At 38.2% G+C, this 21,611-nt stretch overlaps 2 protein-coding genes across 4 annotated transcripts; one reads left to right on the forward strand and one right to left on the reverse strand.

Annotated features, from left to right (window-relative positions):
- Nucleotides 1–445: 445 nt before the first annotated feature.
- LOC149199190 (uncharacterized) lies at nucleotides 446–21,100 on the reverse strand. 3 transcript variants are annotated; one of them, XM_089402331.1, is made up of 4 exons: nucleotides 20,693–21,100; nucleotides 2,411–2,554; nucleotides 1,846–2,290; nucleotides 446–1,739 (listed from the first exon to the last, which is right to left on the reverse strand). In XM_089402331.1, exons 1-4 carry the CDS (start codon nucleotides 20,816–20,818, stop codon nucleotides 799–801), a joined length of 1,656 nt encoding a protein of 551 aa, XP_089258457.1. In that variant the 5' UTR covers nucleotides 20,819–21,100; the 3' UTR covers nucleotides 446–798. The 3 variants fall into 3 exon arrangements, with proteins under 3 accessions (XP_089258457.1, XP_089258456.1, XP_089258458.1); XM_089402330.1 differs by having other exon boundaries at nucleotides 2,411–2,563; nucleotides 20,693–21,099; XM_089402332.1 differs by having other exon boundaries at nucleotides 2,411–2,559; nucleotides 20,693–20,823.
- On the forward strand, nucleotides 3,377–5,667 carry LOC149199191 (uncharacterized). The gene is made up of 2 exons (XM_089402329.1): nucleotides 3,377–4,367; nucleotides 4,543–5,667. Exons 1-2 carry the CDS (start codon nucleotides 3,759–3,761, stop codon nucleotides 5,629–5,631), a joined length of 1,698 nt encoding a protein of 565 aa, XP_089258455.1. The 5' UTR covers nucleotides 3,377–3,758; the 3' UTR covers nucleotides 5,632–5,667.
- Nucleotides 21,101–21,611: the final 511 nt, after the last annotated feature.

Genomic DNA, 21,611 nt, shown 5'->3' on the forward strand with positions numbered 1-21,611 from the left:
GCAAATACTAGTTATAAAAAGAATGAATATGAGTTACATTTAAAAAAACGTGTAACAAGATTCTTAACCTTGGAGATTCACCCTTATTTTTTTTATGGAGGTTCTTAATTTGTAAATAATTTTTGCTACAATACCATGGGCCAATACCATAGTTTATCAATGCCACATGCCCAAACAACCATAACTCATTTCACAATCAAAATATCTTATTTATATTTTATTTCACTTTAATTTTATAATATTTTTTAATTAAATTGGAAATAAAAAATGACATAAATCCCTACCATCCACCTGTTAATTATTGTTAATTAAATTAAAATAAAATCCTATTCCAAAATAAACATATTTATAAACTATTTTTATAAGGAAAAACACATTCAATTCATTTATATAATATTTTCAATACATAAATGATGTAACCTCAAAAGAAAAAAAGAAGATATAGTTAAGAAATAAAGCTTACACTTTAATATAAGGAAAAAAAATTGTAAGTCTCACTATATCTTCATCATCATCATGTCCAAAATCTCACCCCAATCAAAAGAATACCACAAAATTTGAACCCAAGAATTTAGGTTACGGAAGACTCAATTGACCTATCCCAAACTAACATAGGAAAACATCTATAAAAAAACATAAATATCAATATTTTCTAAAAGCTTCACTGCCTTTTCTTTCCGAGCTTAAGAACTCTTAAAGATCTAGACATCAAATCTAGCTTTGACGCGGGTATACGCAGTGGATCTTTGTTGTCACTTGCCCATATGCCCTTGATCTTTTGAAGGTCCTGTATATTTATTAAATATTAGAGTCAGTCATTTTGAATCTGTTTGGTTTTGTGAGACGTTTTGTGAGACCAACTTCCAACATGAAATCGGGTACCCTTACACGCGTGCTGCTTTTCGCATATCGGGTGATAAGCGCCCTTGTCTCTAGCCTTTGTAGTGCTGAGGGACCCACAACAGCTGAAAGTGTTTTCCAGTCCCAGCCTGGAGAAATTGCACACAGATAGAGAAATGCCTTTTTCAAATCCTCTTCAAGTTTGTCGTAGGCAAAGACGTATTGCTCTATACTCTCCCCAATATCACCTTTCCAGTTTTTTTCTTTAGCCTCTTTCATCAATGTTTCATAATTTTCCACTGCGTTTCCTTCGCCGTCATTTATGAATCCTGCTAACACCTTCAAAAGCCCCGGGACTCCTCCACAAATCTTGACTATCCCGTCAATTTGCCTAGCATCTAGTTGATTTCCATTGTCATGCAGTTCCTTTTTTAAGAGCTCCACTGCCTTGGCTTCGGGCAGGCTTTCAATTGGGTAGAATTTTTTTTCAACTCCTTTGCTCATTGTCATCCAGCTCGCTGCATCTTTATCACGTGTAGTTATGAGCAACCTCAATTTTTTTGCATTTGCCATATTCTCAGGGAGAAGCCGTCTGAGTGCATATTGGCCTTGTTCACACGTATAAACATTGTCGACATAAATAAAAGTGTTCTCTTTCTCTACCATTTTCCCAATTTGTTTTTGTCCCCCAAGATAACTACGGATCTCGCGCTTGGACAATTCAACAAAATAAAAATTGAATCCTTCTGTTTTTTTCTCAGACAGTTCTGCAAACACAGCAGCGGCAAGGATACTCTTTCCCGTGGCAGAGGGGCCAAGCACCACTACTGCTAGCGCCTTTTTGTCACTTCCCATTTCTAGCAGTCCAATAACTTCTTTCGATGGATCTTCGATTCCAACTGTTGTAACAGTATTTAAACACAGAAGGATGAATAAGAGTATTTTAATAAATAATATTTCATAAATATTTAAAATAACACCTTCTCACCAGTTATCACAATTTACCTGCGTCTTTAGAACATTCTCGATGTACCCTTTTCAGTTGTGTCTCTCCCACAGCATATGAATGTTCTTTCCAGTCCCTGCATGGATATTTCAAATTCTGTTCTATCAATTTCTCTTCTACTTCGCTTTTCAATTTCTCTAATTTCAATCGCTCTTCTCGAGCGCGGAAAGCGAAACAGTTTTTAATCATCCACGCTATTGTGTCCTTTACTACTACATCCTTCTCCTCCCTTTTCTTCGATTCAAGCCCTATAACAATTTGGGCCATTTCATTAATCCCCTCCAGTAGGGACAGACATGCTCCTTCATTCTCAGACATGTCTTCGTACCGCTCCCAAGCATTTGCCACTACAATAAAAACTATATTAAACACGTGTCCTCCTCCAATGTCTTTGAGAAAACCCCGAACCATTTTCTTCGCGTCGCCGCTGGATGCAAAATCTTTCTGGATACCATAAAAGGAAGAGTAAGAACATTTCTAATGTAAGATACCTTCACGTTTTAATAGAATAAATGTAGGTAATGATAAATAATCGTGAAAAATTGAAATACATCTAATACTTACGGCTGCATTAATTGCTTCATAGAGTACTTCTTTTAATTCCAGTAAGTTCTTTGAACCTAACCAGGAATCTATAGCAAGCTTTGGCTCTGACAGCTTATTCTCCTTTTCTTTCCCTTTTTTCTTTTCCTCTGTTTTTTTCTTTTTCTTCTCTTTCTGTAAAAATAAAATAAAATATTTAATATAACAGAACAATAAAAAAAATGAATCTATAAAAAATTAAATCAATTTTAAAAAATAAAATAATAAATTATTTTTTAAAAAGTGTAATATTTTTTAGTATTTTATATAACAAAATAATAATAATAAATTATAATATAATCTATAAGAATAAAAAATAACTTTCGAATATAATGTAAATAGAGTTAAAAACTAATCAATGTAGCTTTAAAAAATAAAATAATAAATTACTTTTTAAACAGTGTAATATTTTTTTAGTATTTTATATAACTAAATTATTATAATAAATTATAATATAATCTATAGGAATAAAAGATAATTTTCTAATATAATGTAAATAGAGTTAAAAACTAATAATGTAGTTTTATGTTAGTTTTGGGAGATCAATTTCTTCATTTTCTTAAGCCCCTATTTTCTTGCGCAGTTCCTATGCAACTTAGGTTCCTATTATTTAGGAATTTCCTCCAAAATGCTTGCGCAATTCCCAAGGTTAATGATGCAGGAACATCGGAACTAACCAGCAATGTGAAAAATCTGTTCACATGTTGTGGCTTGATGGTGTGAATTTCATTTACTGTTGGTCAATTTTAGTATTACTGTGGAAGTCGATTTCATAAATAATTTGTTATTATTGTAATAAGTGAAATTGCTTTATTACGCCGTAAGGCGTTCCCTCTGAGATCAACTCCCCTCTCTGCTTACCTGTCATCTTGTAAGCCACACGATTATATGTTAGACGATTGCAACAATTTCAGCCGTTGATCGTTGATTCAAAAGGGTTGCCCAAACGGTTTGGGCGTTTCATTTGGCATCGAATAGTTTCATCTTCTCGAAATATCAGGGGTTTGAGATAGGCGTACCGGATACGAGGCGTACTGTGTTTTGAAAAATTTTCTCCGTTAATTATTTTCTCTGAGTCTGAGTACTTGTAGCAGAAGGCATGAATTCTCAAGGAAAGGGTTCGCTGGAATCGGTGGATTATGCATTCCTTGGTAGGATATTAGATTGGGCTGGGCTTTTCACGCAGGCAGGAATTCATAATCGGCGCTGCAAGCGGTGGATTATGCATTCCTCGGCAGGACATTAAATTGGGGACGATGTGTTATCTGGGCAAAATGCTTCAGATCCAGGGAAGACACCCAATTCTGAGCCAGGTGATATAGTATTACCAATGTTATCAGACACCAGTGATAATTTGAAGTCCTCTAGTGCTGTGCAGACAGAAATTGCCATGGGAGAGCAGTCTGGGGGTGCAGAGAATAATAATTTGGTAGTTGATCAGTCTGGGGGTGCACAGAATATTAATTTGGTAGTTGATCAGCGTGGGGGTGCAGAGAATATTAATTTGGTGGTTGATCAGTCTGGGGGAGCAGAGAATATTAATTTGGTAGTTGATGGTCTTTCCAGGGATAACAGTTGTCCCTCTAGGCCTGATGGTTCAATTGTGTCTGCTTCATGGGAAGAGGAGGAAGGTTCCAAAGGTAGAGAAGTGCTGGTAGAGCAGGGATTGGAAGCTTATGTAGCCGTACATGGTTCTCCTTCAAGCTTCACCAATGATATGGACTCTCCTTCCTTACAAGGGGAATCAATTAGTGTTTATGCTGTTAGAGATCTTGCACCTGAACACAGTGGTATAGGGAATTCACTTTCTGAATTGGGAAAAGATGAAGATAGCATGCCATACAGAGATCCTAAATTGCAAGAGCAAGTACATGCTCTGGAGAGCACCGATGTTGAGCTTGCAATTCTTGAGTTTGATAATGCAAATGAATTAGAACAGGTAAATCTAAATTTTTCTGAAGGCTCTTAAGAGAGCCAAAAAGCTCATTTGGAGGACAAAGTTGCTGCAGGGGATGAAATAAACTCGTTTGCTGTTTTGATTTTCTTATATATTGGGCACTAAGGATGTCTTTATTCATTTATAAGCTCACCTTGTTTTCGTTAGGGTTTTGCAGGAAGTCAGGTCTCCAGTTCTGGACTTGAAAAATGATGAACATGGAGAGCTACGGGGAGCTGGACAGTGTAGTGAGGATATACCTGTTGCGTTTTTAAAAAATTGCAGTTCACAGCCTTCTCATGTTGATACCCTACATCACTTCAAAGGTGACAAGAACAGGAATATGAGCATGGACGAGTCCTTTGTGGATGCGCTTGACCATCTGACGGAAAGTAGAAGTGCAAGTCTGGAAGAGTCTAGTTTTCTTCTGAAGGGTAATTTTCTTGAGAAGGAAGGTCAGTTATCAAAACTTTATGCATGCGGTGAAGAAGCTGAAAAACCCGCTTCACTACTTGTAGAACAAGAGCAATTGAGACAGATGGCTCATGACTTGGAACAGGAGAAATTAGAAATGGCAAATACCTCGGATGACTTGAGATCCCAGCTGCAAAGCAAAACCCTGGAAATTACACAGCAGAATCTTCATGATTCCATTGAACAGAAAGGTACACTTGCAGTTGCCAGTGATTCTGAGACAAAAGTGACTTACATTGAAGACTTGGAAAAAGCAACTGGTTTGTTGGAAGAGAAACCCCAGATATCTCAAACAGATGGGGAACATTTGACAAAGAATGGGAATCAATGTCCACTTGATTTTAAGACTCTGCGACAGAAATTAGAGGATCTTGAAGCAGAGAAAGCAGCCGCTTTTTCTAAAATCAAGGAAGCTGAACAAAATGTACGAGTGGAATCAGTGGGTGAAATCAAAGAAGGTAAGGCTTGTCTTGAAGTTGAAGTTGAAAGATTTATCAAGAGAGCCAAGGACAGAGAAGAAAATTATATTGAAATGTTAGAAAAACTCAGAACTCAAGAACAAAGTCTCAACGATGAAAATCACAATCTTTTAACGAAGCTTGATGAGCATGCAAAGAATATGGCAAAGGCAGAACAAGAAAATCAGCTTGTAAGAAATGAATTGGCTGAAATGAGACCTGTTCTAGATGAAGCTATTAAAGCTAAAGAACAGATTACAAGAGATTTGAATGTTATAAGCTGGAGACATGTTCTACAATGGTTGAAAAAGAACAACTTGAGACAGAAGCTATGAGAACAAGGCAGCTGACTGATGAACTTAATGGTCAAATATCTCAACTTAGTGATGAAATGCATGAAATAAAGGCTGAAAAGGTTAAAGCGATGAATGATCTTGATGAATTCAAGGTCTTGGTCAAAAAATTAGAAAATGAGAGAGCAGAGCTATCTGAATATCTTCATGTAGTGAGAGCTGAGCTGGAGCAAATGAAAAAAGAAGCTGATTTCCACCAAAAACATGAAGAAGAAAGGAATCGATTCTCTGAGGAGAATGCCAAACTTTCTGCAGAGTTATATGATTGCAAGGAATATTTATCAAGGAGGCAAGCTGAAAAATCAGAACGTGATAAGCAATTGAGAGATATGGTACTTGAGCTTCATAAAGCTACATCAGAAAATATGAATTTTGCAAGCAATGTGTGCAAGCATAGACATATGTTAACAGAGGTAGAGGGTAAATGCTTTCTACCTATCCCTGAGGCAAGATGCGACTCAGCTTTGTTGCAGAGTCAAACAGAACCATTGCATGGAGAGTATACTGACCAAGAAACATCATTGGGTGTTCAGAAAACTGATTGTCAAAATTCAACAGTTCATAAGGCAGAAAACATTGAGGAAACCATTCAACCATCTAAATCTATTAATGAATCAGAAATTTCAAATATTGATTTGCAGCTTGCTACTGCTGTGAGTTTTACAGTAAAACAGCTTGCAAAATGTACAATCTTGCAGGTAATATTTGAATTCCATAGTTTAGAGATTTCAGAAATGCAGAATTCATTTGAAAAACTAAGGAGTTTCTGTGATGCAGGGGGAGAGAGATTCAGCTATACAACAACTTGCTATTATCCATGATCAGCTTAGAAAGTTGGTCCAGCAGCAAGAGAGGATGACTGAGCATAGTGAAGAGCTAGTTGATCGTCTGCGGCATGCAGAGTCCAGTGAAGTTGGAGAAGAAAACATGCAATCTTTTGTGGCATTGGACATCCTGGTCGCTGACTGTAGCAAGTTCATGAAACATTTGCAGAAAGCATTGGATGAAAGATCACAGTTTGAACCCACTATAAGAGAACTTGAGTCTGTTTTGTTTTCAAAGGACCAAGATATTCAAGATATGAATGTTAAGTTAGTTGAGCTATCTCAGAAATGTGCCCAACTTGAAGAGATTAGTGGTAAGTGCACAGTACTGGATGAAAAATGCACTGAAATGGCTTTTCAAGCAGCCCAAAATGCAAATGAAAGAGATTCCTTACATTTGGAGGTAGATGCCCTTAGAAAATCTCTTTCAGAAAAGGAAACATTAATGAAAGCTTCTTCAGAATTTTATTCTGACTTGAAACACCAGTTTGACACTACCATAGAGGAGTTAAGAGCTGCCATTGAGGAAGTCATTCAAGATGAGACTTTGGCATCTGTTCCTTGCTCGGAGAGAATGTCTTATCTGGAGACAAGCCTCCTTTTTCTTATTGAGGAGTATAAGGTAGCTTTTTCACAAGTGAACCTGGTTCATAAATGCTTACTTGAGCTTGCTTCTAATAATGGAAACTTGTTGGAAAAAAAACCGACACTTTCTTTGGATGTGTTCCTCAGAGAAGTCTTCAGTTACAAAGAAAAGGAAGTAGACCAGTTAAATGAAGAAGTAAACGTAATGAATTCAATTAAAACTCAGCATGAAGAAGAAATTAAGGAACTGAAGGACCGTTTATGTAAATTTGACGAGAATCTTAAAGAAATGAGCATGGATAACAGCAAAATGAGAACTGAGCTTGAGCAGACAGAAAGCAAATTGTCATCAGTGAGAGAAAAGCTTAGTCTGGCCATCGCTAAAGGAAAAGGATTGGTTCAGGAATGCAATACACTAAGACAATCATTAGTGGACAAGTCCAATGAGCTAGAAAAATGTTTGCAGGAATTGCAGAAGAAAAATGATACATTGCATGAAACTGAAATGAAAGCTTCTAAGCGTGTTAAAGCACTGGAATTAGAGCTAGAAGATATTCAGAATTCTGCAAGTGCTTGTCGGGAATCAGTTTCTAACAAGGACTCACTTCTTCAGAAAATTGAAAATGTCTTTGGGGAGATGAATTTGCCAGAGGCAATCCACTCCAAAGAAATAATTGATAAAGTTGAGTGGCTTGCAAAATCATCTCTTGGAGTAAATAACACTGTCTGAAACAAGTGTGGATGATGACAAAACTGGGAAGAGTCATCTTGAAGATCTAAAAGAAGAGTACGAGGAACTACAAAATAAATACCGTAGTGTAGTTGAGCAGTCAGATATACTGGAGAAGACTTTGTTGGAAAGGAACCATCTTATTCAAAGATGGGAACAAATCCTTGAGAATGTTGATATGCCAACATCTATGCGAAATACTGATCCAGAATTTCAGATTGAATGGCTCAGCAGAGCACTAACGCAGGCCCAACAAGGTGCAGCTTGTTTTAAGCATGAAATTGAGAATGCTCAAAGAATTGCTGACTTATCTGCCTTTGAAGTGGAGGACTCGAAGAGGAGAATAGAAAGCCTGGAGGAAAATCTCTTGAAAGTAAACTATGAAAAACAGGAATATGTGAAAAGCCTCGAGGAGCTTAATTCTAAATTTGAATCTCTAAACGAGCAAGCAGTTCAAGATGCATCCCGGAAAGAGAGTTTATGCAATGATCTTGTTGATCAACCTATGAGTGAGTCCCCTGTGGAATCAGGCATTGCTGATAGGAATTTAATTGCAGAAGACTGTATGAAGAGACTATTGGATATGGTTATTGAAACATTGAAAGATCAAGATCTACAGGAGTTATCTTTATTCTGCAATAATGGGGAGCATCTCGAAGGATGTATCAAGAAACTCATAGAAAAGCTAAATGAATTATCTGAAGAAGTTGAAAAGCTCAAGGAAAGTGGTGATGCAAAGATGATGGAGCTTCAGGGTCTTCAGGCTGCAATGACCACAAAAACTACAGAACTTGAGGAAATGACTAAAAAGCAAGAAGAAGTCTATTTAGCAGTGGCATTACATAGAGTAGAGATAGAAAGTCATATTGTCCCCCTTCCTTTACCTTCACCTTCAACTACGCAATTTCAATCCAAATATGAGGGGTCTAGACAAGTTCAATGGACATTTAAGACTACTTGCATTCCTTTTCGTAGCCACTTTAACCCCAAATACAACCCCCAAATACGCTTTTCGACATGGCTTCCTCAAATTAAAACTCAAATACATCGAACCTTGCTTTCAAAAAAGCCCATAAAAGCCCATTCACATTTGAATAGTCTTCCACACACTATGCCTTACGGCGTTTTCTTTGCAACATTAGGTGCAAATGCTAGTTTAGATTTAGTGATAAGGTTGTTAAATAGGTGTGCACGGGAGTTAAATGATAGGAGATCTTATCTGTTAAGAGTTTTAAAAATAGAAGATTTATTATCTATTTGTTAGAGGAATTAGGAAAAAATATAGAGAAATTGTAATAAACGAAGTGATTTCTTCGTAGAAGGGGATTTTTTTGATAGTGTGTGATTTGGTAGAGAGAAAGCTCAGATTTGCAACAGAGTGTGGTTTTTGTGTGTAAAAGAAACAGAGATTTGTGGAGAGGACTGTGTTATTAGTAACAGAGGTTTCCTCCTTGTGAAACTGGCCGAGAGCAAACTCTGTTCTTTTTTTTTATATTATAAATAAAATTCGTTTATCTCTTTGTGTGATGCGCATGGAGTCTGAGTTATGCTACATGTGAATCTGCTTGAAATTGTGATAGTATGGGCGTGTTTAAATTTGAATTATAAGAATATCAGTGATTGGGGCAAACTGGGCGTGTTAAAATTAGCGCAGAAGGCAGTGTTTTAACACAGAAAAACAGTCTAAAAGACTGACAATTCTCTTTGGGCGGAATTAAGTTAATTCATAATTCACTTTTTTTTGAATTACATCGGATCCGAATGCTTCGGAGCGGCAGTATATGATTCGGTGATAGAGTTATTAACACTCAGTTGGAAATCTCCGATTCCAATAAATCGGATCGGAAGTTTGGAGCGCTTGAGAGGAGAACACTTCTAAAAAGGCCGATTGATGAATTCCGATAAATCGGATCGGAGCTGCAACCATTAACAGCTCGGCATTCAAATCAGTTCGATTGTTTGTTGTGGAATCGCGCCGGAAGTTTGTGTTGAACACATATATATATGTTATTCAAATGTGGTGACCGTCGATCGTATTGAGTGCAGACATATTGCATCGAAACATCAGTTAATAGATATATATATATATATATATCTTGCAATCTGTGTTAATTTGCCAATTGTGAATATATCGCATCGGACTTGGATCAATCTGAAAATGGTTGGTGTTATATGTTAATTGCGGCCAATGCAACATAGATATGCCTGGAACTGAGTTCTGAAAAGCGTTTTAACGTTGTTTTGATGGTTAATTGAATATATCGAATCTGAGCTTCTTAAAAGTAAGAGAACAGGAATTTTTTTTAACTGTTAAGAGTTGAGATTCCATTTGTTGATTGTTGTAATCCATTTTGGAGATGTATTCGTTTTGTATGAAGAATGGAGCGGTCAAACTGATAGCGTGGGAAGTTAAATTCATGAAGACGCAAACATTGCAAGAGATCAACGGATATTTGATGAGTTTTTAATCTATGGGAGTATTCTTTTATTGAAAAGGAAAAGCTATGAGAAGTTCAGTGTGCAGGTTGAGTTTAAAGTCAAGGTTGTGTATGTAGAATATATGCAGCATGAGAGCTGTATATTCAATGCGTGGAAACATTTAGTAAAAGACAGGGGCGCAGATCTTATTGGAACTTCTGAGTTGAGCTTTGATGGAGAATTTCGATGAGTTTTTTTATTTGGATCGATGCTAAAATGAATGTTGATATTGGATCTAAAAGCTTGTAAATATGGATTGTAAATGAAGAGACAGTTTGGTATGATGTTTGTTGGGGTTGATTTATGTGAACATTTGAATGAATTATTAAGGTTTTGATTTGGCAAATACTGAGCTGCAATTTTATATGCCAAGTTGAATTTGATTCTGGGTTTGACGGGGTTACCGTCATCAGTTAATCATCTAACTACATGCAACACCTCTACACTCAAGACTAGTCTACAACTAATGTTACTTTGCCTTGAAATCTCCACCAAAATTGGGGAACTCAAATTCTCTACATGCACTGGTTATTTTGCGTTGATTAATCAGTTAACTAGATGATCACTTAGTTAGATTGTTGTCCCACTGCACAACTGACCTTCCACTAGTTCCTCCAACAATTAGAACTAGTTTAACTGAAAACAACTTGAAATAGTTGACCTTGATTGCTATAAATTAGCAATCACACATGCTTAACTGAACTCTCACTCCTCTAACTCGAATATACTGAGCTAATTGAGTGACAATTGCCATGTCACATCAATTAATTGCATCCCAATTGTCTGCTAGTGTGGAAATTTGAATTTTCTCAATTTGACCAAGGCAAAGTCAAATTGAGACTTTCTTTCTGCATTTTTTAACACTCTCTCTTAGCAAGAAAGGGATTATCAACCACCCCTATCCTGCACGTGTGGATCTCAAACTTCCCTCTTGACAAAGCTTGATCCCGCCTTATACAAGAATGCAACAAAATATAGATACAAACATAAACATCAAGATGCAACAAAAATAAAACTTCATTTCATTAATATCAAAGCACTGAAATATGCTTACATACAGAATGGAAGTAAACTAGCTTGGGCGATGATAACTTATCTCTGAGAAGAGATGTGGCGGATACATGCCTCTGAACTGTGTTACAATGAGACTCAGTGGCCTTTTTATCATTGAGAAACAATGAGAAACCCCGAAACATCCAAAAACCTAACCCGAGGAGATGAAGCGCCAAAATCTTGTTGGCCCAGTTGGGGTAAGTTGGAACGTCAACTTCCCGAAGTCGTAACTTTGGCATACGATCTTTGTTTGGCTATCATAATATCTCATTTCAAAGATCTCAAAAAGGAGGCCAAACATAAATTAGTCAACTAGTTGGGCACTTTTCAGGACTCTCTATTTTCCCTAAAAACATATTTTGACCCTCAAAATGGCTATGAAAGACTAGGACCCAAAAAACTGCCAAAAACAATAACTTGTGCTACAATTAAGGAAAGTGAAAAGAAACAATGGTGTGGGTCCAAGTGGAATAAGCGGGTGGCCACCAATATCCACCTGGATCAGTCATCCCTCCTTAGGAAGAAATGGTCCCCATTGCGTTGAGTGCCTCCATGAGATGGGGAAACTTCTTTTAAACTTGGTCCCTTGTGAGCCACTTGCCTTGGTGCAGGAGTTGGCCAACTTTGATAACATGATACAATTGGATCTTCTACTGGCGAGTGTTCTTAATCTGTGTGTCCATGATTCGATCAGTTGTGGCTTGTTCCATGCAGTCTGGGTTTAGCTCTGCTGGTGTGAGTTGTTCTGCAATGTCTGATGTGTCATGTAATGGTGGAAAGTATGGTCAAAAGCGGTCCACATTGAACACTGGGTGCAAGCCAAGGAATGGGGGATTTCTAAGCTCAAAAGCATTGTCTCCTACAGCCTTAGTGATGGTGTAAGACCCATATCGAAGCGGTCAAAGCTTGTGGTGGGCCCCAGCGAGATGCTCCTTCTACAAATGTAACCAAACTTTGTCTCCCACCTGGAACCTGTGTAGCACCTCATGTTGATCATGATGTTTTTTGTACTTAGCATTGGCTCTGTCCAATATGCCTGTTGGCGGCTATGCTGAATGCGCTCAATGATGTTGTTAGCCCTATCAGTTTCGGCCCGGACATAAGCCGAATCTACCTGAGTAGCTGCAAATGGTATGGCTACATCAATGGGACATAGTGGTTGGAATCCCAATCCCACCTGAAAGGGATTGTGGCCAATTGAGTTATGGAGAGCTCTATTGTAATTGTGTTGGACATAGGTGAGGCTTTCATCCCATGTGTTTGGATGCTTCGAGTTGTACATGTGCAAAATGTGCAAGATCATCCTCTCATAGGTGAGGCTTTCATCCCATGTGTTTGGGTGTTTGATGCCTCCGCCACCAGCGAAAATCTGTTTTCATTCCAAAGAGTACCCAACCCTCCAGAAGCTCCTCGGGCTGAGACAGCTGAAGCATTACTGTTTTTCCATAGTTTTTTACTTACCTGGAGAAAATCAGATTCCTCCATCTTAGTCTCCTGGAGAAGGAGTATGTCCGGGGCCTCTATTCTTATTAAGTTTCTTATCGCTTCTTCTTTTATTTTGCTGCCCATACCCCTACAATTCCAGGAGATGATCTTCATTATTTACCTTTGTTTGGATGGGCTCCCTTGGAGCCTTGTTGCTGGTTTCTTATCATCTTCGGTTTTTTTGCTAGCAGCTTCTCCAATGTTGGTTGGCTGCCCTGGAGTTTATCTTTGTACGTTTCATGTTCTCTTTTCTCCCGATCCGTTTTACGTCCTCTTGTAGATCTCCTTACCGAGGATTGGGATACTCCTATTTCCCCTTCCTCCTCTGATTCTTCTGATTCTTGATCCTCCTCCTCGGCTACTTCAGGGGTACCTTTTGAGCTTTCTGCAGCTCCCTTGTCCTTATCGCTGGGTGGTTGGGGATCTTTGTCTGGGGCCTCTGGCATCTGAACTGCTTCTTCATGAGAGTCCTCTGGTTGGGAGCTGAGAGGGCCGAACCTGTTCTCTAGATTGAACGAGGGCTGGGACTGCTGGGTCTGTTGGACAGGGTCCTTCGGAAGGTCTTTGCCTGTAACTCCTCCCTGCTTCTGGTTCTTAGGTGCCGTTTTGGATCGTTTTACCTGGTTCCAACCGGCCTCCTTCCCTTGAGCTGCTTCATTGGCCGTTGGACAGTTTCTGGCGAAGTGTCCATAGACCTGGCATTTCCGGCATTTGAAAGGCAGCTGTTCATAGTCTAACTTCTGCACATGTGTCCAGTTCCCTACTTTGAGTTTGATGGCCTCAGGAAGCCCCTCCTCCAGATCCACCTCTACGCAGATCCTTGCGCAGTCGTATTGATCCTTGTTGTTCGCTCGGTCTATGAATTTCCCTAGGGCATTTCCAATATGCATCAGGGAGTCCCAGTTCCAGCAATGAACCGGGAGATTGGGGAGCCTTACCCAAACCGGAACAGCTTTGGGTACATCTACTGCTGGATCAAAGTCGGGAGTCCATTTGTTCAGGTACAGACCCTGGGGGCCCATAAAGTAAGGGCCATTTCGAAAGATCAGCTCCTTATCTTCTTTGGAGGTAAACTCAAAGAGGAAGAATCCTCGACCCAGGAAATAAGATGTCACACTTTCGCTGATCAGCGGCAACCAATTTCTTTTAACCCAACTCTCTGTCGACTTGGGAGAAGGCCATAAGCCAGTAAACTGGCCTATGAGGGCCCTCTTGTAATGCCCCACTTAAATCTTATCCTACAAATTGTGTTAATATTTACATTATCTGAAAATATTGAGAAATATTGGTCTAAAATAAATTTATGATTTCCATTATTCAAATTCCCCACTTACCTTCTCAATTTGAATATTGTGTAGGATATGGTCTCCTTCCATTAATTCAAAATATATTTATTCATTTCACATTCCCCAATGTACCCTCACATTTAATTGGGAGAAGACATAGTCCTCTCCATCTTATCATCAATATATATATTTTTATTCATTTCACATTCCCCAATGTACCCTCACATTTACTAAGAAGAAGACAAAGTCCTCTCCATCTTATCATCAATATATATTTATTCATTTCACATTCCCCAATGTACCCTCACATTTACTAAGGAGAAGACAAAGTCCTCTCCATCTTATCATCAATATATATTTATTCATTTCACATTCCCCAATGTACCCTCACATTTAATTGGGAGAAGACATCGTCCTCCCCATGTAATTACACTTCACATTCCCAAATGTACTTTTCAAATTTACTTGGGAGAAGACATGATCCTTCCCCATTAAATTCTCAATTTTAAATTCATATCACAATTCCAAATGTACTCTAGCTTGGAAGAGAAGTCAACCAAGGATGGGTGAGAGTTAATGACATTAATGAGAGGTGGTTGAGGAAAGAGGGTATAAAAGGGAAGGGGGAAGGAAGAAGAGGGGGGGGGAGTCTTGCTTAGGATTGTGGGGGTTGGTTGTGATTGTTTGGCCTTGTTATGATTTTGGGAGACCTTGGAAACCTGTGGAGGTTTCTTGGGTTTGAGAGGAGGAAAGTATCATTATCTAGTTTTGCACATTCTTCTTGAGGACACACTATATCTGGTTGGACTTGGGCACAGAGGGCTAGGGAACCTGTGGAGGTTTCCTGGGCTAGGAATTTATTTCCTAGTTGGCTGGGAGGTAAATCCGGTTGGGTCGGCCAGAAGGAGCGTTCAGCTGGAGCTATCAGACAAAGGTATCGTCATCAACCGCTGGAACAGGTATTTTTCCATGGACTACTCTTGTTAAGTTGATATCAATGGAATGCTCACCTTAATTTATGTTGCTTATGATAAAATGATTAAATGTTAAATGTTTAAAGCTATGTGAAAAGGTCAGCAAGCTCCTTTGTTATTTATAAATTAACAGAAAAATAGATATGTTAGTGTATAACGAAATAAAGGCTCTAATAATAGGATTCGGGTTCTTACACATGGTATCAGAGCTTACAAGATTAGAAGCTTGACAACTCTTTAGAGTTGAGATTATTGTTGCATTAGTGCATGAGGCAGCTTACTGTTCCGGAACAGTCTATCTATCTGTTTTTTTTTGGAGCTAGGACACATAATACATAGCGAAGTAAGGCAAATCGGAAGGTTAAGTCAGTCCGATATAGTGGAGGAATGGGGCGAGAGAGTGAATTCGGGCCAATGGGTGCAATTGTAGGAGGAAGAGCTGAATACATTCCGTCGCAGAAGATCGAGGAGAACCGAAAATGCCGCCATTTGATTTTTCTCCTGGTTTTCATTGCATTTTGGGTTGGAATGATCGTTAATTCCAGCCTTGGATTCAATAGAGGAGATCCCCGCAGGTTATATTTCCCACGCTCACTCACTTGCATTGTTACTTCAGATAATGATCACATCGTCCCATGGTTATTTTTAATTAAAGATTCAGGTTTTGTTCAAATTCGCTGATAACTTGAACCGAGTCGAATGTGCATTTTCCAAACTCAAATCTGTCTGACAAGGCAGCCAACTGCACACTTTAAACACACACTCAGAAGGAGAGGGGACTATTAATGTGGGACGAATTCCAAACACAGGGATATGTCCCTGTAGTGTCATAGCTTGCCACGACGAACTGCAAGCCGAAGACGGCCTGTAGAACATAGCACTGAACATGACACATCATCATAGGGACTTGCATCCCGAAGCCAGTGTCTGGATTGAGAAACCTTTTGGCGTGGGTAATGCCTTTTAAACCATATATGACTGAGAAAGCAGGAAGATTGAATTTTACCTCAATTGGGTCTGCGACTCTGCATCCCATGCCAATTCTCCCACCGAGTCACAATCAAATTAACTTCTGAAAATTAAACGACTGTCTCTTCCACATATTTTTTAAACGGCAGTAACTATAGAATTTCAGAAATCAAGAAGTTTTCAAGTCTAAATAATAGATACTGGGTATCCCGCTGCAAAACATCTTGAAAGCAATCTTGGCATACGTTGATGAAGGAAAGTGGATAGTCCTTCCTACTGACCCTTTCTTCTCTTAGTCTCTGATTTTCATTGACACCCACACTTCCCCCATCCCAGCATATATATGCGCCCAACGATAGTTATCTATTTTATGAAAATAACCTTGCCTTGTCCATGCTCCTGCCCTCTTCATCTTCTAGTCATGTATGGATAATGGAACTATCTTGAATAGGTTGGGTGGGATCACGCAGAACCTGCAGGCCTTATTAGACTGACTGGTTGCTTAATTCTGTGTTCCTTCTTAGAAGCAACGTTTTGCTACTTGTCTTTCACTTGAACTGAAAACACTGTGTTTGGTTGTCCTTCAACTCTCTTTTTTTTCATCTGCCTATTCTTATATCTCTCTATTCTATCCCATTTGCTTTTTAGATTGCGCGTGTTTGAAATTCTTGCTTGGCCTTTCTTTTTGTAATTATTTTACTCAAATTTATCATCATTTCAGATTTTTCATTTTTCCTTTCCTGGTTGTTCACTTGAATTTCGTTGGAGTTGCTTGTACTGATCCCCTCGTGTTTTCACCCACTACTTTTAATTTCTTTCTTGTCTAGCCGGGTGAAATGTCTACAGCCAGGATTTCTTCGGTTGACATAACTAGTGAACTTGTCCAAATATTTCTTTAACACTCTGATTTCACCGACCCAGCATGCCCTCCTGACAACCTCATGGCGATATGACAATTCCTTTATGTAGATGTAGCAATTTTCATAATCTGCTTCCAACATTCCGCATGTATATTCTGTTTCTCTTTTAAGCTCCTTCGCCTGTCGGTCATGTCTTTTGGCTCCTTGACTTGGTTTTCTGGTTCTGTGATTTTCCAGTTATGTTTATTTACTAAGGAATTTCTATATTTGAGGTTATTTTTGCACGTTTGTGAAATTTGTATTTATTCTCAACTTTGTGTTTGGGCGATATTGAAGCTCTGTAGTCTGGTTGCAAAGAACTGAATGACCGGTGGATCCTTACGAATGTAGTCGGAAGGAAAGATTCAGAAATTTTCTAGGTTCTGTGGATCTGGAGAAATCGGAAGACCCAATGCAATGTTTTGTCACTAGGTTATCCCAAAACTCCCACCCTCAAGAACTGAAATTACACTGAAACATGTGTTTTGCACTTTTTAAAAAACAAAAAAAAAAAAAACAAAAAACAAAAAACGAAAACAAAAAAATGAAAGGGTATTTTAAAAAAGGCTTTACAAGGTGGTCAGAGGGTGGATAAATTGAAAGCTGCAGCCATTTCTTTTGCACGGAGGAAACGTGAATTAAAAACATATAGATAGGACATTGCAGGCAACTATTTTGGAATTCATTGTATGATAATGCTATTTCCACCTGGATAACATTCCTCTATATTCAACCTAGCATACGAGACAACTGTATAATATTACACTGTGGATTGTTGGTTTTCAGAGCACACAAGAACGAAACTAGGCATACTAGACTTTTGGGTTGACTTCCATTTAACATATTTGGGACTTGCCGTTAGCCGTATTAAACCGTTTTGATATCTCTTGTGCATCTTTAGCATCGGTCATGAAAATACTATTATCCTTTTGGTGAAAGAAAATTGGGCTCGGTCCTCATTAGGGCGTCATACTCTAAAATAATACATCCTTATTTATATGTTTTGAAGACCTGTGGAGGAGAAACATTTTCAGGACATTTGACCCTTTCTTAAAGAGATCTAAGGGTTGTCTTATCCCTGCAAAGAAGATAGTAAATATTGCGGCCTTGTGATTAAGGTATGTCCTCATAATTTTTGAATTTAAGAGCACAAATTGTAATAGTAAGATCTATTCTCGGCCTTAGGTTTCTTCAGAAGTTGTAGACCAATAATTTTGACAATGGCAAGGAATGATGATTACTATTTCCATTCTCTCCACGATTTTAAGGTTTCAATATGAGCCACATTGCAATGTCTCAGCCTTATTGCATAACAACGAAGATTCTGAGTTTAATTGCAGTGGTCAAATTACAACCACAACACTCTCCTTTAGGTGATGTCTAGAATTTCAATTCACTAAGTATAGATCTATGTCTATCAAGGGGAATTGAGCCGACCTATGCTAGATAAAGAACCAAGCAGTTATAGCTAAATGTTTCGATCTCATTCTTCAGGCTGGCTTGAAGTCTTTATTTCTTGTTGAAGACTGTCATGAAAGTTTGCGTATTTATCAGTGATCTAATTACATCATCTTCTTCAACAATCATCTCAAACTAGAATTGATCCTTGTGGATGATCTAGATTCAAATCTGTCATATTCTTGAGGCATCAGTAACATCAGTACGTCTGATTTGGGAATTTGGTCCTCAAAAGTGAGTTCAATTTGAAGAGATGATATAGCTCAAGCATGTTAACAAAAGTTTAGCACCCATGTACAAATCATTGAAGCCTCATCATTTATAGCATGTCTGTGTAGTCTAACATATTGGTAAATGAAAAGGCAGTGTAGGATGTGTGAATTGCATTAGCTTTCAGCCTGGTGTAGTTCTTCATGGACTATCATAATCAAGTTTATAGATATAGCAAGGCATTGACATATACAGGCTGGTGGGAAAGTATCCAATCATCCAGGAACATTAATTCAGCCTTGCAATAGTTGGGCTATATATATACTTGACAGGGATTGTTGATTCTGAGTAAAAAGTCAAGGAACAGAACAATTATAAGGATATCACCAGTCAGACTTATATCATTATCACAGGATATCGTCATCAATGCGCTAGAATATGAGAAATTTCCAGTCCGGAAAATTCTGTTCATACTCTATTCTATTTTGTGCTTGAGTAGCCATTCCAGAAATTTTCAACATGTGGAACTCTGCTTCTGAATTGTGTTTATTCTATTGGGTACTTTATTGCAGTCTAATTCGGTACTCGGCTTGGTACTTGATAGGTTTCCTGGTAGTGGAAATTACAGTGAGTTCACTTTACTCTTTGTCAATGAAAAATTGAGATGCATGAAATGCAACACTGTCTTTCTAATCCAGCAGAAACAACATAACATGAACAAGATTCTGATAATTGTAAGTGCTGAGAAGCAAATACAAGAGACAATGAGATATACCTGTAGATTATAACCCTTGTGTTGATAACTCCAAAACAGAGAGCAATATTCACAGGCAAGTTCAAAATTCGAAAGAAAAAAAAAAAAAGCTTTTCAAGACATCATATACATTTGTGCAGAAATGCCGATACTAACTATAGTAGAGGGTGCACCTTCAAGACACACTTCATGTATATATGGATGTAGGAAGAAGATGATCTGCAGTTACATATAGAAGAGTCCAACAAAGAAAAACTTTCAACGTTATAGATAACATAAATAACTGTCAATCTGTTACTCTTTAATTGAAGGTGAACAGTAACTCAATCCAACGCTGATTATTGTTATAAGAAGCAATGTGGTTCAGGCAAGAAATTGGACAACTTTGGAATCCCTCCAGTTTGCATTATCAAGCTAAACGTGTTGTATCTTAAGGTGGGAGACGATTTCTGCCTAGTCAAGTAAAAGTGGGACAAAGTTGTCTTTAGGTTTAATTAAGAAGATCCTCCCAAGATTATATCAATGGAATGCTCACCTTAATTTATGTTGCTTATGATAAAATTATTAAATGTTAAATGTTTAAAGCTATGTAAAAAGGTCAGCAAGCTCCTTGTTATTTATAAATTAACAGAAAAATAGATATGTTAGTGTATAACGAAATAAAGGCTCTAATAATAGGATTCGGGTTCTTACACCTCTCAGACAGAGACAGAGCAACCTGGATCGGGGTTTCCGGAGGTAATGAAATCTCGGGGATATCGTCAAGTTTCTTGACGAATCTCGCTGCTTCTGCATTTTTCTTCTTGGGCAACCCTTCAAGAAGGCGACTAAACGCTTCAGCAGGGGAGCTTGCCGACGGAGGAGGGGAGGAAGGGGTCTGGGGGGTGCCCAGCACCTCCATGGGCCCAAGATCTGATTGGCAGATCAAGGCTCCATGATCCTCAACAGGCACAACCGCAAAGGAAGCGCGGACGGATCCTCAGCTGGTTCAACCGCGGAAGCGCGCAAGGGTGGGGATCAGCGAACTGGTCAACGGATCCGAGCTCGAACTGGAAAGCGCTGGGGCGGAGGCCGAAGGCCGAGCAGGCGGCAGCTGGGGTTAATTATTATTGTTGGGATAGTATAATTAAATAGATGTTACTACATATTTAAATCTCAAAATCCTATGAACAGAATAAAAAATTTAAATCAGAATTTAGAAAAGGACAAACAGAAGTAAAATTTTCTTGACAGTTATCTCAGCCTAAAAAGCTTAAACGAATTTCTGATTTTCATCTACTTGGGATTAAACACAAATGGAGGAAGAAAAGAGCATCAAGAATGAAGATAGGGATAGACCTTGATAAAATCGGTAACCTCATTCATGAAAATGGCATCTGAATTGGCAACATCACTTTCTTCATTACATTGTTTAGTGGCTTTCGTTGCCGTCGTATTAGCCAGTAGCTTTTGAAGGCTGCTCATTTCTGCAACCTTGTCTCGAGGATCCTACTTCTGAAATCTCGTCTTGAGCAGGATGAGCAGTGGCCTGAGAAGTAATGGGGAGGGCAAATGATGTTCCAGTACGTTGAGAAGAGGAGGGCGCCGCACTGTTGGAAGAAGAGGGGTTAATATTAGACGAATCAGGTTTTGCAGATTTACGCAGGAAAGAGCTGAGCTGTATTCACGGCAATGTAAGTCCAAACTTAATCAGTCAATGTACGCTGCATTATTCCATATTAAAAATGGCTCATAGTTTTCATACAATTCATGACTTTCCAACTTTTTAAATTAAAGTAAGGCGGTACTAAAATAATTCTGAAAAAGCAGCCGACCAGAAGATTTTCACAAGATTATAGATCATTATTGTTACTATGAGTGGGGCACTTAGACTACCTTTATTTTTGCAGAGTTTTCAAATTCAAGTTGCTGATCTCTTTAGATGCCCAGATAACTAGAAATCTATATTTATACTATTTTTCACTCATGGTGGTAATTGTTGAGGTTTAAGAAATTGTTGTCTTTGGTAAACTACTCATTTAGCGGAGGAGAAGATAGAGTTCTCTTGCGCACTTTTCCTCTTCTTTTGCATTTTTTTCCTAGCGTTTTTATTAATCCATATTATAATCGGTTTATAACAATTATTTGGTTGTTAAATTGTATTGATTATATAAGTGATTTTTTTAAAGGTGTAAAGATATATATATGTATATATAAAGAAATAATAGATTTTGGAAGATTATCTTAAAAAATTAAATATAAAATCTCTTATTTTTAA

Source organism: Pinus tabuliformis, chromosome 2_1 (genome assembly GCF_031772625.1).
Source record: "Pinus tabuliformis cultivar Carrire ecotype Pingquan chromosome 2_1, CPIR1, whole genome shotgun sequence".
NCBI classification, from domain to species: Eukaryota; Viridiplantae; Streptophyta; class Pinopsida; order Pinales; family Pinaceae; genus Pinus; species Pinus tabuliformis.